We start from the raw sequence: 18,350 nt of genomic DNA, 5'->3' as shown, positions 1-18,350 counted from the left end.
CTTGTGATATTACATAAGTGAACATATGTTTTGCACCAAACTGTTCTTTCTTTGTGACAGAACAGTGCAAAAGCATGAACAATGTTACTTTTGACTTTTAAAAGTATTTCATGTGGTGGGCTACGGCTGATTTAAATTAAGAGGACCCAGCTTGATCGGTTCTCAAGACCGGTGGATTTGCAAATATTAACAAAACAGTGAAGTAGCCAGAGAGAGAGCATCCGAGATTAGATGCATTTGCGTATGTCAGATGGTCAGTGACCCATATATGCATGTAGTAGACTGGTGTACAAACCTTAGTGAACCCGCCATGATGCAACTGCTATCCGGACATGAGCAGGAACTGGAGTCATGGTTCATTCCAAGGTTATGCCCCATTTCGTGCGCTATTGTGGCTCCCACTGCAATTGAATTTTTGCTGTGGTCCTGCAATAAGAGAACCACACTCGTCAGTGAAAAGCCCCTTCTTCATAATCTGAGACTCTCTCTGCACTACACAAGCCGGAGGACCTCTTGCCTGGCACTGAAAAAGGATAGCCATCCTTGCAATATTATTCCCACCAGACTGTCCATTTAACCCATCTTCAGTACATCAACTTAACACCAAGAGGTCAGAGAAAAAAAAATGTCCTTTGTAGATATGTGAAAGGCCCAAAAATTGTGTGCTATTATTCGAAATGCCCATCTGGTGAACATATCCAAAATGGAACCGAAGAAGCATTTTTTACTAAACAAAAAAATACAGAAAAATGCATTTTGCACGGGGCCACTCATGTTTGGTTTGTTTACATTGTTCCCATACTCCTGCAACAGGGTTTCTATTTCAATGAAAGCTAGTTGATGAGGTGAGGAGGTGTAATGGAATAATCTCAGGCATTACACGTAACACACAATGGCAGAAATTAAGCCAGATTACACTAGCGTAAAGGAACATTTGCGCACGTTTAGTAAACCCTTCAGATTGATTCGTAAAACTACACGTTTTCACACGTAAATTATCCATATGTAAATTAGGCAGGTACCAGTACACGGTTTAATACTCTTAGGGTATTGTAGACATTATTGCTGACCTACGCATAAAAGATGCATAGAAGATTGTAATGATGCCTTTTTACTTGACGTTTAAAACCACGGTGCTTTAAACAGGAGTTATTATTTTCCAATTCAGTGGCACTCATTTGTCAAAAGAATGAAAGGCGGAGTTGGTGTTGCTGGGATTAAAACCTTTGACTTGGAGGTCATACACAGACATCATCGATCACTTAATACAGGAAGACATATTGCAAGTGAGATGTGTGTACACACACACACACACACACACACCCTCTCTCCATGTGTAATACATTGTATTACATTGTAAAAGTTAACCTCATGCTAGACACATGCCTACTCGTGGTACTTTAAACAATGGAAATGGCAAATGATTAGTACAATGACTGTACTCATACACGTCCACAAAAACACTGAAACCAAACCAGCAACCAAGTGTTTAGTCTCTGTAGAGAGCTTCATGTATCATGGTTTAAGAGAGGCCAACTGGTGTCACACCCTTATTTTCACCACTTTCAAAAACCTCAAATTCCAAGCTCCTTTTTCTCTATCCTTTTTACGACCTGCTGCTCTCCGTTGGAAAAATCGAAGACCTACGACTGAGTCTACCGCTTAAATCTGTACCATGTACTCCTCTGTTCTGTGAAGAGGGAGAGGATGTGGATTTATGGCCAGAGATACAGACTCTAGAATAGGGAAACCAGGTTCTAGTCTATGTGTCAGCTCAACAGCCTGTGATTCTGGGCAAATCACTTAATATCCCCATGCCTATAAACAGTTAATGTGACCTTGTGTAATGTCCGCCCTGGAAAGAGAAGTCTCACAGGCCCCCTTATTGAGATCTAAGGTAAGTTCTTTTAAAGTCTGGTCCAGTTCATGGCTCGCCTTTATCCTCATACTTCTGAGCAGGCATTAACATGAAATTACCTGAATAACGCCAGCGGAGTGATCGGAGGAGCACATGGTACCCACGAAGGCCAAGCCAACCGTTGGACCTTCAAAGTCAACATTCCTGGAAAAAGAAGCAAATAGTTGGACAAGTAAGTCAATAAGGTAGACTGACAGATGAGAATGATAAAGAGGCTGCCTGGTGTGGAGGCTTGAGAAAATGGCCCAGCGTCAACTATAGATTACGTTACTCACCAAGGTGCGCCTTGTATGGAAGAAATAGGAAGCTTTCTGAATAGTTTCTCACCCACCCCAGATCAATAACAATTTGATAAAAATCTAAATGATAGCCGAGAGCAAGAGTTTCTTTTGGAAATTGCCAAATTAATTATTATTTTCATGTTTTATTAGATTTTTGTTCTTACCAACAGTGAATAGAAATATTAAACCATGTGGACCAAATAGAAGGAGTATCAATTACACCCATATTGGAGTAAAACTTGTCTATATTGGGGTGTATATAGAAAGTTACTATACAACTAATATTTGCAATATTGATATTACTACAGAAGGTCACGAAAGATATACCTCCGGCAGGGAGAGCAAAGCAAAGGATAGATGAGAGGAAAAGTGGATGGCCACAGGAAAATCATCTGTTTCCCTGTGTGTTTTAATTATCTCCTATACATCAGGATTATTACTACCCTACCGCACCATACCATTACAGAACTATTCCCATCACATTATTCAATTTCACAAAATATTCTAGTTGATTCCTTCTATAGTTTTGCCAAATTCATCTGACGTATTCATTAGAGTATATGTATGGTAAATGATGTGGCAACTGGTATGACAGTGGAGCCATATTAATTATTTAGCTGGTGAAGTGCAGAAAAGATCAGGCACTGTCAAACGTCTTCCCCCACACCAATGCAAATTAGGGGATTGCACCACATGGGGGCATGCACAATTAAAAACAATTTCTGTGTACAAGGTGGAAGGTTATTTCCACTATTGATGTATTTATACTGCATAAAAAGGTTATGTGGAGACCGTGTCATGGAATGTATATCTCCTTAAGTATGAATGAAAAAGGGGTTAGTGGAATACCTACTTACCTTGATTTATTCTGGTCAGAAACTTAGAACCTGAGATCAGACCAGAGAGCCCTTGCAGGCCACTTCTCACACGGGACAAAAATAGCACATATGGAAAGCATCATTCTAATGGCATGAACTAAGATGAACAATAGAGGACTACTGTAGTGGGCTGGGCCCACATGTTCAAGTGATGAAGTAGACGCAGCCGAGATGATTTATGTAGTTTATTAAGTCCATAAGTAGAAGTTACAGCAAGCTAGAACAAGCCCAGAACAGGCCCCACCAGGAGCTGCCTCCTAGCTGCTCAGCCCATCTTCCCAACTGTCTCACACACACACAGGCACCCAAGCATTCCACTCACACTAACATTCTACGCGGAACACTCACACTGGCTGAGCAGCTAGGTACAGAATGAAAGGGAACATATTAACATGACCTGAGGATACTACAACTACCTAAATAGATTTAATACAAAACAAATACCTCAGAAAACACAACAACGGAAAATCATGCTACAACGTACGTGAGAAATTGGCTATTGTCGTTTCTTTTTCTTTTCAGAAGGTCTTGAGTTCTCCAAGCTGAAAACCTGGCCAGATCACCGTCTGCCGAGGCATCCACAGCTATCAAATCAGTGGTCTGCCAGATTTCTATGCCAATCAGTGCTACAAAAATGTTTATACCTTTGTAAACCTACAAATGAAAGAACAACACATTTTACAAAACAAAGATTGTACAGCTTGCTTTAAGGACAATTTTCAGGTATAACCTGTAAACATCAAGTGTCTGTAAAATGAGATGAATGCAACATCCTTTTAGCTATGGCCTCCTTTGGATCTTTTTCCACTCTTTTGACTGATCCCTTTCCTTATTTTGCAACTATTATTAACTATTATTTACCTTGCCCACACCTCACCATATAGGCATTGTGGTGCTATAATGTGATCATCAGCCAATGAACAGGTATACTGTGTAATATGTCCAGTACTATCAGGTGACTAATATTTCTGACTGCTCTGTCTTCCTGTGGATTTCATATCTTGTTGCAATTTAGTAGTGATTTGTAATAAAATTCAGAATCCTAATAATAGAATTTACAAGTCTCAGCCGACATGAGAATCCAAATATCTAAAAAATACAAATTCTGGGTGTATACAATAATTTCACAAGGACCACAAAAATAAAATGTGTAAATAACATGAATTGAAAAAAACAATTGATTTTTTTCGGTATAACAGAATTCTACCAGGTGTCCCCTTCTGGTTCTCTGGGGGCGGGTGGAATGGATCACTACTTAACATGAAATCTAGGGACATGCATATGTTCACATTGCAGGTCTGGCATATAACTGCACTGGTGCCCTCCAAATTGCTTTCAAGTGATATTGAGAAAGATTATGCATCCATGTATTTTATGTTCTTTCTTGTATTTCTCTTGGACGTGTTTGGAAGTCATTATCACAGCGTAGTCAGTCATCTTGTTTTTGCGTTAGGCTTGGCATTTCTCTGCCATGAGAATGAAAGCAGAAAATATACCCCCCCCCCACACACACACACACACACACACTGTGCCATCCCTTCCCGGAACCCTCTTGTATTTGTGGATCTTCTTGATGCCTTTGTGATGAGGGCACGCCCTTAGAATTCTTCACCCAAATTTCCGGTGCTCATTCTGGTGACTTCAATTTTGGATGAAAACATTTTCTTTTCCATGAACATCTTGTATGAGATGATTCTAGTCCCTGTGGCATCCTTGGACATCTAAATACATCTTTGCTGGTTCAAATTTTCTGGTTACCAGTTCTATCCCAGTTCTTGCAGTTTGCAGTGTTTTTATAAACAAACAATTGAACATTGATTCACACAAGTAGTGGAGAAGTGCAACTACCTGCTGAAACTTATTAACAATCACTTCCTTACTGTCATTTTCGCTCTGCTCTTAGCCATAATAATTTCTACCATTGCAAATAGGACTATCATACAAACCAAATAACATGTACACTGCTCTGCTTTTTATGGATGGTATTAAAGTAGCAGCAGTGACGAAACACTAGTTACACATCCTATTGCCAGTGTGTGCCCTTAGTAAAGAGGGAAACTGGTACCATAACCATCAAAATTAGATCTGAACCAATAAAACAGTGGTGGTCTGAACACCCACAAAACACCCCAATACCTGAAGTGCTGTGTGTGGGATCCCTAAAAGGGAATGGTCCACTATAAACGTAAGAAACCGGTTGAGTCACACAGACTATCAGTTACAAAGGCAATCATGAAGTCTATGATAGAAATTTAGTTCAGTGCATCAACTTCAATTGTTTGTTGTTCATCGCAGGTGGCCACACTTAAGTAGACTTTGTGGAAGATCAATTGATGCCATAAAATGATCAGGGCACCCCTTTGACCAACTGTGATGAGAAAACAATCGATGCACCAAAACTGCATTCCTATCATAGCCATATGATTACTTTTCTAACAGATACTATTCAGTGCTAGATTTTGAACCGATTGTTACCAGTGGGATCCACGGGCATTTATTTTTGGGGACTGGCACTAATTTCTCCTGAGCAGACACTTCCCGAGAAAAAGAGAGGGGGAATACATACAAACCGGAAAACAGGAGGAAGAGAACAACAGAAAACTTGTCAGTAAGGAAGCAAGCAGAAACCTGTGAGATAACGAAGCAGGGAGTGCCTCAGAGAGAATCAAACAGGCCTGAGGTGGATTCACGACTACGCACCCTTGGTATTCAGCACGTTGACATTTTATAGCGCCGGCCACGGGTGTCTGAGCATAGCATTGGGCACCAGCACCAATTATTTTACAAATAAAGCACTGTACTATGTATGCCCCAACCTTTTTCTCATTTGTACTGTTTATGCACATCAGTCAGCTCTAGCTGTGTGAAATAGAATCCATATCACCACTTGCTGCTGGCCACAGTAAATCTCCAGTGGTTGTTACTAATTCATCAAAAGGCTTTAAGTGTGGTACTTTATTCATAAGAGGCTATAAAACCAAGTTCAAAATTAGAAACAATAGCATGTATACCATCATTTTATGAATTATAGGCTTTAAGAGCTCAGCATGCTCATTTTCTCCTTAACTATTTTCTTTTAAGATTGAATTTATTGCTAATACATGAAGGCTTACCCAATGTAACGTTACTTCAATTGCTTAAACCTTTCCGCACAACCTTATTTGTCAGTGGTTTTTTAAAGATATTTTTTGTTGGTATTTTCAGTTTTATGAAGAGGTAGTGCCCCACTGTCTGCCCCCTTGTACAACTAAGCGGTACATAAGGGGGTGGTGATGGACGGAGCATCAGAACCAATCAAACACTCACACCCAGTCAACAGATCTGTACTGGGGTGAATGTTTGACATTGTTCTGCATTCTGTCCATCAATTGCTGTTTTTGCATTTGTCACCCCGAGTGGGACGGGTATGCTCAGACAGGAGTCCCATGCTCTCCATGCCACTGGAATCACGCTATCCTGGCTGAAGAGGGGTGAAACCCCGAAACCGGTCCTAGGATGCTTGGTTCCAGTCCAGCGAGGACCTGGCTTGGCAGTTCGGGCTGGACTGTTCCCATGAGGCACAGGGTCAAGACTGATTTGCATATGGCTGGGTTCAAACTGGGATGGCATGGTGAGCAAAAAAACGATGGATTTAGGCCCAGATCTCTGTACTGGGGTGAATGTATGACATTGTTCTGCATTCTGTCCATCAATTGTTGTTTTTGCCCTTGTACAACTATACATATCCCTAAAGGAAGCTTCAAACCAGCATGGGCAAAGCCTGGTTTTGCATCACAAGTCTGGGCTCAAAAATGTTTAAAAAAAGCCTGCCAAAGTGAAAAAAAAACCAATAATGAATATTTTTTGTTAGCAATGCCCCTATGTGATAAATAATGTAATGTGTCTTGATTCAGTGTACTTTTGAATTGAAAAATAACCCCTGAGGAATTGCAATACAAGTACTTTATAGGAGTAGGAATGATGCTCCAAGTAGCCAATGACATGATGCAACAGGCAAACACTTTTTTAGGTAGAGCCCAAGCCCACCTAATGTATATTCCAAAGAATTGTGAACAATAGTTTAGTCTAGCCTGTTAGTCAGACCTTGAAAAAAGCTGCATTCGTGTAGGCTTCGGAGTACTGCAAAGGAGAGAAGATGCTGTGGTGAGGAAGCGCAAACCCCTTTTCAGCCTCTACCATCATTAGTAATTGTATGCACGTGCCTAACGCGTAAGATTCTCCCTAAGTTTCTGTAGTTGAGATTTGTAGTTGTTTTGAGTTGTAGTTGTATTTTTAAAACCCACCTCACACTCAAAATGTGTTGCTTTAGGTCATTTAGAAAATTAGGAATTTTCACATGGGAAATGCTGATCATTGTGTTGATAGTTACTAGTATTCCAAACACCACTTACCAAATTAACATAATTGATAGTTTCAAATATCCTTTGTTGCACCAGTGCATTACTTCGGTCGTATTTTTTGTACTGAAAGAGAAGAAATCATTATCAACTTGATAAAGTAACCAATTTAGCTTGAAGGATAGTAGATGGTCGTAGGTTTCATGTTAAGTGTTCCTTGGAATCGCATCACGATAGAACGTTCAATCACAGACGTCTTTGACTTTTTTCCCCGGTCTCTTTCTCTTCTCGTTTTTTCTGCACTACTTGTCACTCACTAAGTATAGAATTGCCACAATATCCATTATGTGTGCAGAATTAAGAAATTACTATCTCCTTCTTGTATGTGCTGCATATAGCAAAGTGCTTTAACTTTACTCTTATAATTAAATCAAAGTAATTAAGTGAACAAACAGCGTGGGTTGTTGATCACCCTCATGATTAAGTAAGTTAATAATCTGAAGGCCACGCGTTCGATCCTCGCGAAGTTACAGCTCAGCTATTCTTTCTTGTTTAGCCTATCACCTTTGACTTGGCCAATTGCTGCCAATTACTGCATTAGAAAGTTGTAAAAAGTGAGCAAGCAAGTGGTATTATAACTACTGTGGACCACCATGTATCCTGTACCTCCAGGGGTTAGAACCTTCCTTAGCACTAGGGCATAATTTTTCATAGTTACTTATACAGACTAACCCCAACTCACTTTTCTCAGACATGCACATGGGGACACAGCAGAAAAAATATTGGGAGGATAGGAGTCCTCGTATTAAACAGCTAACTTAAGAGTCAGGAAAAAACGAGTTATCTACATTATTGCGATATTAGAAAAGCGAATAGAAAGTATATTGGAATCACACTCAACTATACAGAATATTTTTAATAGATTCACAGAATGATATTGGTTTACGAGCTCTGGTCCAAGTCCTAAATTATCACTCTGTACAATTAGGGCCCCAGTAAACCCATCATTGGTTCCTGTATTGGCAGGCTGCATTGCTTTGACAAGATTCTAGGTGTTGAGCCAGCACAAAAGTGTGGCATTAGGTGAATATCTAAAAATACACCGTGGCATCAGTACATAATACCTCTTTCTGAGCCTCTTAGAGGGCTTCTGTCCAAACATTAACAGGAGGTAGTATCACATGCTTGGCAGAGCACTGGCACCTGCAACAGGGGCCTTGTTTGCAAAGGCACTGCACAATGGTATAGCAAGGGTGCTATGGACTCCAGTGCAAGAATAATTGGAATATAGTGTGTCCCTCAGAATCCTGGGTCCCTGGAACACTGTACTTTTTGCTGATGGGAATGCCCCTGACACAAGTGTGGTGCAGCAAAACTCAGCCTGTGCCCTATAGATTGCAATAACCACAAGCTACTTGCATGATAAAAATCTCGATACTTACAATGGACGTATCGGCCACCATGACTAACTCAACGTACTTCTTCGCTTTCAGGAATTCTTGCTTCTGAAGACAAAAGAACATACACAATCAGAAATTACCATCCAGAAGAAGAAACATAACAAAACGTCAAGACTGCTGGTCCTAAAAAAGCTGCTTGTTTTGAAAGTGCTTCAATTTATGACCTGAATATAAATTGGTAAGTGCCAGCACAATCCACAACGCTACCACATTGCGAAACTGTTTAATGATACATATAGGTATCAGTTTGTATTAATTACGCCTAGAGCTTTTTTCCGCTTATCCCCAGATTTCAGTATATCATTTTAGGGGTAGGAAATAGTTGTTTTTGTCCCACTAATTTGGTATTTTTAACTTTTTTTCCACACTTTAAAAAAACCTCACTCCATCTGAATTTTAAGACCACATAGGTGTATAGGGACACCCTTATTTTCAATCAAGTACTCCCGCATATTCGTTGGTAGCAGCACGCCCCTGTAGAGGGCAGGGATGGACCCTGTGATGAAGCATGCCACCAAGCGGAAATCCAGGTGGGTGAGGGTTATCTGAAAGAAAACTTTTTCTTTCTGTTGAGTTCCTGCAACAGGTGCTTTCTTTCCTTTTCGGATACCGAATGTACGCTTTTGGTTATGTGCGTAGTCTCATGGAGGACGAGTCCCTACCTCTACTCTCCCCCTTGTGTTTTGATATTTAAAAATTAAGCCTGAACAATATAGGTTAATATTAGAAGGCAGAAAGAGTTGAAAAACTCCACCCTAAATTGAAAGTCTAAGCATTTTATACAAACTCAAGTCTTTTTTTTCCCCTCAGTTCACCTGTGGCAGCTGGAATGCCTAGAGGGTGGTGGGCCTAGGGGGAACATTAAAAAGTAACAGTCACTTACCTTACAAGCACAATGTCCTCTACAATCTTCCTCTCCTTGAGGCAGGCAGGCTCCTGACTCACAAGCCAATCCTAGTGCTGCTTTCATGCAGCATGAGAGCAGCACTAGGATTAGTGGGAGCAGCCTCTATCAGTGCTCACAAGAGCACTGAAGACCTTTGCAGTCACTAACCCAGCTGTCTTAGGACAGCTAGGTTAGAGAGGCTTAAAATGTGCATGCCTGGCTGGCTGCGGCAAGCCAGCCGAACAAAGACTTGCACCTTTTAAATCCGGGAGCACAAAGCTCGCTGCTGCCACTCAGCACCAACGGCCCTGCCCCGTCCTGATACTCAGTTCGAGACCGGTCGTGTTGCTGAAAAATAAAATGTGATAAATAAACTTGACTATTTTATTTTTCAGCTCTGGCCTGGGGGTTTTGTTTGTAGGGTGATGCTTCTCCGTTCAAACGGAGGAGCCGCCACTGCAAGTCACTAGAATTTTATAAAATTCTGTAGTGAGATAAAACAAATTCTCGCCAGTTCAGCTGGTGAGGTCTCTGATGAACAGGCACACACAAACACACCCACACACACAGTTGCAATCTTTGTATAAGTGTGTATGACAGAACCTCTTAGTTGAAAAGACATTACCGCATCCAGCTTGATGGCGTTTCAGAATGTGCAGCAAATTATAGTAAAATAAATGTTATCACAATTTATGTGCAAAGATTTTCTTCTACAACACACAAAAAGTTTACAATTGAGCTAAAACACAACATTTACAATTAGGACTTACTTGTTTACTAGTCATGGCACGAGACGATTTAGTATTGCCTCCCTCCCATGAAGTGTTTGTTACTCCACAGGTTTTTGGGGTGTCTTCAACGCTCTCATACGGGTACACTGCATGATCCTCGCCTTCTGCACGCTGAAGGGGTTCGATTAAATACCTTTGCTGTTTGTTTCTGAAATATCCACTGTGAAGAGAAAACAAACATAGCTACCATCTGTTCTAGCAGGACTTCTTAATGGGCTACTTTACATAGAGACAACATGATTTGGTTGGGGCATCTACTTGCCCCAAACCGACCGCACAGCGAAATTGCGCCTCTGGCCAACTAATTCAATATTTCCTCCATTTTAATCCATATTATAAACATCTATTCCATTCTTTTTATTCCTCTGATTTCATTGAACTTGTACTTGAATCCACACACGGGATATTAAGAGAAAACAAACATAGCTACCATCTGTTCTAGCATGACTTCTCAATGGGTTACTTTACATAGAGGCCATAATTAAAATGGTTGGCAATTGAGTAAACGTAAGACACCACAGTGCTTTGTATCACTTATCTCTCAAATTAAACAAAATCTTTGCGATATCTTCACCTTGGTTGGACCTTCTTACGAGGGGAAATGTTTAGGCTGTTAGCTCACTTCAAATATTTAAATGTGAAGGATGGATGACTTGCTTTTTTATAATACAAAAAATATTAGAATATTTGCATTTTTAACCGGTGATATGTGGAAGAGATGACATTTTAATACCCAAGCATTCAAACTGAATTATTAGCACCTTTGAGGGCAACATTTGGCGGACGGTCTGACCGCAGCCGCTACTAGTGTTGTGCAGCTATTGTCATTTAACAAGTTGGAAAACATGGTCTATTACATATAAGCATGTTTTCAGCATTTGTTAGCCATGGTGCCTGGGCACTTCTCCTGATTAAACTCAAAAATTGTTTTACAGAATGCAACAGACTTTTCAATAAAGATAGTTCAATAAAAAGTAGAAAACCCCAAGGGCACTCTTGGAAGGAGAATCCTTTTGTAGTCACTTTATTTGATGTCAAACAGGGGTTAAGAGCTGTGTGGGTCTACTCTGGTACCTTCAAATGAGGCAACATACATACTTTTTTTTAAAAGCTTTTAGAAACTCTTTTCCAGTACAATTCTGAAGGTTGCTGATTGGCACTTTCATAACTTGAAAAAAGGGCCAACCATGTCACTGGGGAAGATAAACATCTTGTTAGAGAAAAGTTCATATTGATAACTTATTTACGAAAACAAATGATGCAAAATCAAGCATTCTTTGGGGTTTGCTTAACCTTGGGGTGTAGGCCGCTAGGTTTTGTAATTAATGGACACACAAGCAATTATAACGGTGGTCGCCGAGTGAAAAACATGAGCGTTTGCTCAGCATTTATTTTTTCCCTTCAGGCCCCATCTGGCCCTATGGTTGAGCATTGGCAACAATGTATAGTAGAGGCCGAGTGGCACTCTACATATTCAACATTACGCTGTTGTTCATTTTGCACAGTACCAAGGTGGGTCCATTTGGCATCTTTTGGGCCTACATCTAGAAAATCTCTTTTTCACTAAGCTTTTGGCTCAGTGTCCCACTGGTGGTACCTTAACATGAACCTCAGTAACTCTACCTGTTGCTACAGTAAAAGCTGGCCCTTACTCATTCATCTTTATGCTAGCCCTTGCAATATTGCTAAACTGACAACGTCTACAATATTTACATCCCAAGAAACTTCTGAACAGTGAATTTACTAACTTCATCTTTACATCAGACTAAGAATGATTCACTTCATTCTAAAATGATCCATTCCCAAAGCATCGATATCTGTTTGAAAATTATATCCTTTGTGGTCCACTTGATAAGACAGTTCAGTAGAGACTCTTCAAATGACAAACACCATTGCTAGAAAGAACCATTCGTTTTGCCTAATACTATCATTCTTTAAAGAAAAAAGCCTTTGAAATAACTCCAAAAGAGCAAACCCTCCAAAATTACCCTCTTAGACATCCTTAGTTGCTCAGGAGGTAAGCAAAGAACAACAGCAGAAACACTTTTTGGGACAAACACAAATGGATATGTCAAGGTATTTTTTGCTACCATGGAGATAGGATTGGTAACCACAGGGGATGAGCGTGGCCTTCCTGTGTCTGCATGTTGAGGACATTTCTGAACAGGCTGTGCTGCAGAAAAACAAGGAGAAATGGAGCAGAGCAGCAAGGAAGCTCCACAAACCCACTGGCCAAATCATTAATTTGATCTGAACCAAGGTCATGAATGTGGGGTCTCGGTTGACTAGTCTTCTGAGAATCCTACTTATAGACATCTTTGTCTCTTCTGGCACATCGTTAATAAAGAGCATAATCAAAGCTTAATTGAAACATGTATGTTCTAAGGTCTGTGGCAATGTATCAGTAATGACCAGATGCAAAGACTGGAGTTCCTAAGTTGAAAAATGGGTTTGCAAGCTTACCTTACACCATTGCAAAGGCTGATGCTGGCTTCAGAGTCACTTTCATTCTTTAGGTAACCGTGATAGTAACAATGGTCCTATAAGAAAGATTTATATGTTCAGTACATATACGAAAAATCACAGAGACTGCATTGAATTGATTACACTGCTTATTACTACTCCTAAAGTATTCTCTCACAAGAGATCCAACCTATGCTCCTGTTTAGAACCTCAGAAGCCTCTCTAAAAACTCGATCACATATGGATTATGGATGTAGAATTATGCATTATTGTAAACTGGCAAAGCTCTAAAAAAAAAAAAAAAACACCTTGTTGGGGAAAGGCCTACAGCTACATGTAAGCTTCATACACCTGTATGTGCTATTTTCACAGTGTGAGCGTAGCCAAAATACAGTGGAACTCTCCACTGGGTCAAAGACAAGCTCAAAGTCAATGAGTGCTAGGTAAAGTAGCTGGTCTAAGGGCTGTTACTGCATAGGGATGTAGTGTTCTTAAAAGAGGGAGTCTTCAAAGCCTTCCTAAATTGGAGCAAAGTTGAGATGGTCCTGAAGTATACGTGTAGGTTGTTCCAGGTCCTCAGTGCATGAACGGTAAACTTCTGAGTCGGCAGTCTGAAGGTGTCCTTGCTGCAGGTGTGCCAAGAACCACCAGAGATGGAGCCTTGTCTCATTTCAATACTGCTTGATCGTTTAAGCACATAAGGTACCTGAATCAGAAAATGCATCTTCTACAAAAGTCATTTTGCTGCCTAAGAGTCCCGCGTTCAAAATCTCGCAGTCCTTAAACACACCGATTTCAACCACCCTGTTCTCGGGTTTAAGAGGAGTGTGTGATGCTTTGAACTCAAGATGCATGGAAGGAAACACAAGACCAGTGCAGGAGCATTTTAGTTTTCATGCATTTAAGCACTTGAAAACGGACACGGTTCACACAGCCATTTACACTTCTTTTTCTTTAAAAGGTATACCTTAATACTTCCATTCTCACTGTGTGGTTTATTTAAAATCCATCTCTCGATTCCTCACTTTAGTCTGAACTAATGTGTATGTTTACTTGCTCTTTAGTATTGGAACTTTGTTCTTCTTGGAGCCTCAGCCTACTCGTTCACCTTCCACCTGCCTTCTAAACACTGGGCTACAAACTTCCATCTAATCTTCAGAGTACAGTGGCTTCTCTTTTGCCTTCTGTATTTGGAAGTTGGCTGGTCGATAGGGCATTTGAGAGCTGTTTGACTTTCCAAACCACTTTTAACCAAATCTGTATCAAACATCTAACTTTCATTTAATGGCATTCATCACAACTCTAACTTTTAATCAACAATATTTTGGTATGGCAAACTCCTGGAAATCCCAGTTACCTTTTCAGCATCTTCCGCATCTCACAGTTGCGTTATCCAGGTTTGTTAATTTATGTAAAAGTGTGCTGGTATGCCTCAGGCATAATATTGTCTTTTTACAGGTGCCCTGTCAAAGATTTCATAAGAGCACTTGGTTTGGAAATCTGGGAGGGCAATGCCTCAGGCTTCTGTTCCAGGCATCTTCAGGTCAGCCACATGCATTATTCTAAATATAAAGAGTTCATCCCATAAATTCAGCACAATTCTTTATAGTTAAGACCTTAAAACTTTGGGCCTAGTCATGGCACGGATGAGGTTCTGTGCTCATTGTGCCACTTAACGCAAAATCTGGCATACTAAAGATGCTCAAATAGATGAAAATACGCAACTTCAACAATTCCATAGTCGTGGAAAGGTTCCATTCTTTTTCTCCATTTACAAAAAAGGGGACAGCATGAAACCAGAAAACTACCGCCTTATTGCTCTATTAGACATAGAAGCAAAAGCGTATGCAAGAATACTATTGAAAGAACCAGAAGCCTGGGCAAAAGACAACTACATCCTTCCCCTCTTTCTATCTGGTTTTAGGTCTGAAAGTTCCACTAGGGATAACATTTTAGTACTGGGTCACCTGTCACACCGAGCGACCGAGCCAGCACAATTACCTCTCTTCTGATGTTTTGTGGACTGCAGCGCAGCATTTGACTGAGTTGATCGAGGGGAAACTGTGGGAAAAACTAGACTCCTGGGGGATCCCCCCAACAGTTACTAATGACAATAGCCGCACTCAGGGGACCTGGGTGCGCATAAAGACCAGCCAATATACTGTAACAGCCAAGGTGCCGACCAATAATGAAAAGGCGGTGTCCTCGCCCCCTTCTCTTTAATCTTTACACAACAGACCTGGGAAAAGCCCTGGAAGGCGCACGTTTATTAACACCAAGGCTGGGGAACGTGCGGCTCCGAATCCTTCAGTATGCCGACAATATTGTAATAATGGATCACACGCGGACTGGTCTACGAAAAGCTCTCAATGCCCCCCACAGGTATAATCAAAAGAACAACCTCATGGTGCACCAGAAGAAGACCAAGATAATCATCTTTGGGAAGTACCAGCGAAAGAAAAAAGCTCAATGGCACCTAGGCGACCTGCAAATTAAAACATGCATGAGTTATAACTACCTGGGTATCAGGCTATGGGAAGGGGCAAAACCAGCGGCCCACCTAAAATACCCAAGAAGCAAGGGGGCCGGCATCATTTACAGTCTGAGACACCTAAACCAACAAATTCACAGTCCGACTGCAGAACCCATCCTGAAAGTTCTAAGAGCAAATCTTGTTCCTTCTCTTAATTACGGTCATCGAGTATTTCCCGGCGCATTCAACAAGTTCCCTATGAACCTCCAAATCTCTACTTACAAGATGGTTCTATCTCTCCCTCGACAGGCCAGGAGAGCCAGAGTGAGACTGGAGATAGAACTCGCCCGCCCGGATATCATTTGCTCAGAGGACATAATAAAATACTACACTAGTACTTCGCGTGCCTAAGCAACCTCACTGAAAGCTCAAATCAAAATAATTTTGCCATGGCAGGTACAGTTGGCAGCAGCTACAAGTCTACTTGAAATAGAAGTCCAAAATCTGCATCACCAGGATATCCCGACCATAGCCTGGAAAAAGACAGTGAACGCACAGGTCAAGAGAATATTATTTGAAATGGACCTGGAAAGTTTACACTACCAACCCAGTCTTTCAACACTGAATATCTCTTATAACCTGGGAAAACCTCAGCCATACTTTGAGCAAGCCCTAACAGTCCTGGCCCGGAAAAGTATCACCTATATGAGATTTCTCGCACTGCCCATCGTAGACTTCAATCCATCCTGGGCCCTGCAAGACAACTCAACCGCCTGTTGTCTATGTAGTTTCCATCGTGAATCTTGGCTTCACCTGCTGTGTTGCTGCCCTAAGTTGGCAAGAGAGCGGCATTGCCTGGTACTCCCAATTTGAAGGTCTCACGGCTTTAGACGCTGCAGTGAAGTCTCAGACCTGTGCTTCTCCGCCAACATAGTACAAATTGTGGCCAGACTGTGGCTGCACTGACACATACCATTAAAGTCACAAGTTGCAACTAGTTGGCCACCAAGCTTGAGTGACAATGATTAAACAGTCTACAAAGCAAAATATCAGTCCTGTGTCCACAACATATTCAGTGTCCTGCCTCGGATTTCTTTCAACACAGATCCCAGCCACACAAGGGAACAAAAACGATCAAGACTGGAGGACTGAAGAAGCATGTCAGACAAGCTAATCCAGGTACCCAGCACCGAAACCAGGAAAATTGTGTTGTTTTAAATGTTTAGTCATCACCAATGACGGGGCAGCAGACACAAAGGTTTTTTTTTTTTTATCGATCATTAATTTTATTGGGCAAAGGGCCCACCTAAAGGACGGGCAACTGGGTTCCCAGACGCAGGATCCATTCCTACACACCAGCACTTTAGTCCTAGTTCGGACTATTGCCTCTACGATTTTATAGCTTTTAGCAAACTTGGTTACCCCAGAAACCTTTTCCTTTCCTTCCTTCCCCATACATGGAAAACGTAGTATATTGTAATGATTTTAATTAATTGAACAATAAAGAAGCAAACAAACATACGAGTGCTGCCCAAATAGTCCAGGATGCTTCCAATCAGATTTTAAGCGATTAAAAAAATAATCTAGCATGCTAATAATCTTTCGATGCTCAGTGTGCCACCCTCCCATGTTTGCTACTCAATTAGACTGGAGTGCAGGACGCCTCATTTCCACAACGATTGCCAAAAGCGGGTGCAGTCACATGTTGATTAACTTTACCATGTAGCCCAAATAGGCTTGAGCAACCCAGTTCCTTCAAACTTAGCCCAGGCAATCTTACAAAAACATTTGCACAAAACCTGAAGCAACAATGGTTACATTAGTTTCCTGTGTTGATGCAATAAGGAATAGAGAAAGTACATTTCAGGCAAATTCAGCGTGCTTCGTTTCTTTTTAATAAACAGACATGATAGAACATTGATTTGCCTTAGTATACATTAGTGACGCAGCAAGAATAGTACAGAGTCTCTTTGTTCCACAGTGCAAAAGCTATGAAACACGACCCCTGCGCACCCAGGTAACCCATTCCTTCTGACAGTCTTCTGTTTGACATGAGGATTCAGCTTTGATTGCCCCCTTGAGGACAACAAGAGCTGGTGAATTCCAGGCTTCTAAGCGCTATTTCAAACAACTGCACTGTGGGAATCATTTTGAACTACGCTCCAACGAAGATTGCTTTTGCTTTGTGAACACCGTATTGACTAGTTGTAACTTTAGACTTCCCTGAATGACGCTGCTCACAAAACAGTCCCTAGGTTTTCACCTAAAAATCACCCCCTTTGTCATGTGCAGTTTGATAAGTGTGCCTTGGGCGGTGCAGTACCTCGCCTCTCTGGAAAACCGGTTTCTCTGGTTAAAGTTGTTAGAATAGAACGTGTTCATGGAGCCGAGATAATTACACATTCTGAGGAAGAAGACAAATGTGGTCCATCGGCTGCGCTGCCGCCTCTGGTGCAGGAAACCAGGGTTCGAGCCTCGAGGTCGCGCCCACATCCTGTGATTCTGAGCAAATCACTTAATCTCCCCGTGCCTAAATGTGTAATGTAAATACGGTGCTACGTAAAGCGCTCCAATACCTTCGGGTCGAGCTCGCGCTATATAAATATGCAAAAAAAAAAAAAAAGACGGTACAACGTGAATCCGTCAATGCTCATCCCGGGTTGCTACCTTTCAAGGCCGTTTACTTCTTAAGACGGCCCATTGTACTTGTTAAACTATTCCATTCCACTCGAAATTCAAGAAATATACTCAACATAAATAATTACAAGAAAACAGCCTGGGGAGAAATCAAACTTTAGTATTTTTTTTATTTTATTTTTTTACAGTTGTATATAGGGCGTTACAGACTGAATATTATATATAT

General features: G+C 41.1%; 1 protein-coding gene across 3 annotated transcripts in view; it reads right to left on the bottom strand.

The window, feature by feature from the left end:
- Window positions 1-18,350, bottom strand: part of LOC146784493 (zinc metalloproteinase-disintegrin-like VLAIP-B) — a 278,449-nt gene that overhangs the window by 156,273 nt on the left and 103,826 nt on the right. For all 3 annotated transcript variants that reach the window (XM_085633319.1, XM_085633318.1, XM_085633320.1), the window contains exons 5-11: window positions 13,015-13,091; window positions 10,531-10,711; window positions 8,857-8,919; window positions 7,469-7,540; window positions 3,562-3,731; window positions 1,978-2,062; window positions 296-426 (exon numbers count right to left, since the gene is read on the bottom strand). In XM_085633319.1, coding sequence (XP_085489445.1) covers window positions 296-426; window positions 1,978-2,062; window positions 3,562-3,731; window positions 7,469-7,540; window positions 8,857-8,919; window positions 10,531-10,711; window positions 13,015-13,091 — 779 coding nt within the window. The remainder of the gene's footprint in view (window positions 1-295; window positions 427-1,977; window positions 2,063-3,561; window positions 3,732-7,468; window positions 7,541-8,856; window positions 8,920-10,530; window positions 10,712-13,014; window positions 13,092-18,350) is intronic.

This window comes from Triturus cristatus, chromosome 11 (genome assembly GCF_964204655.1).
Source record: "Triturus cristatus chromosome 11, aTriCri1.1, whole genome shotgun sequence".
In the NCBI taxonomy this organism is placed as follows: Eukaryota; Metazoa; Chordata; class Amphibia; order Caudata; family Salamandridae; genus Triturus; species Triturus cristatus.
This window is presented reverse-complemented; position numbering and strand designations above follow the sequence as displayed.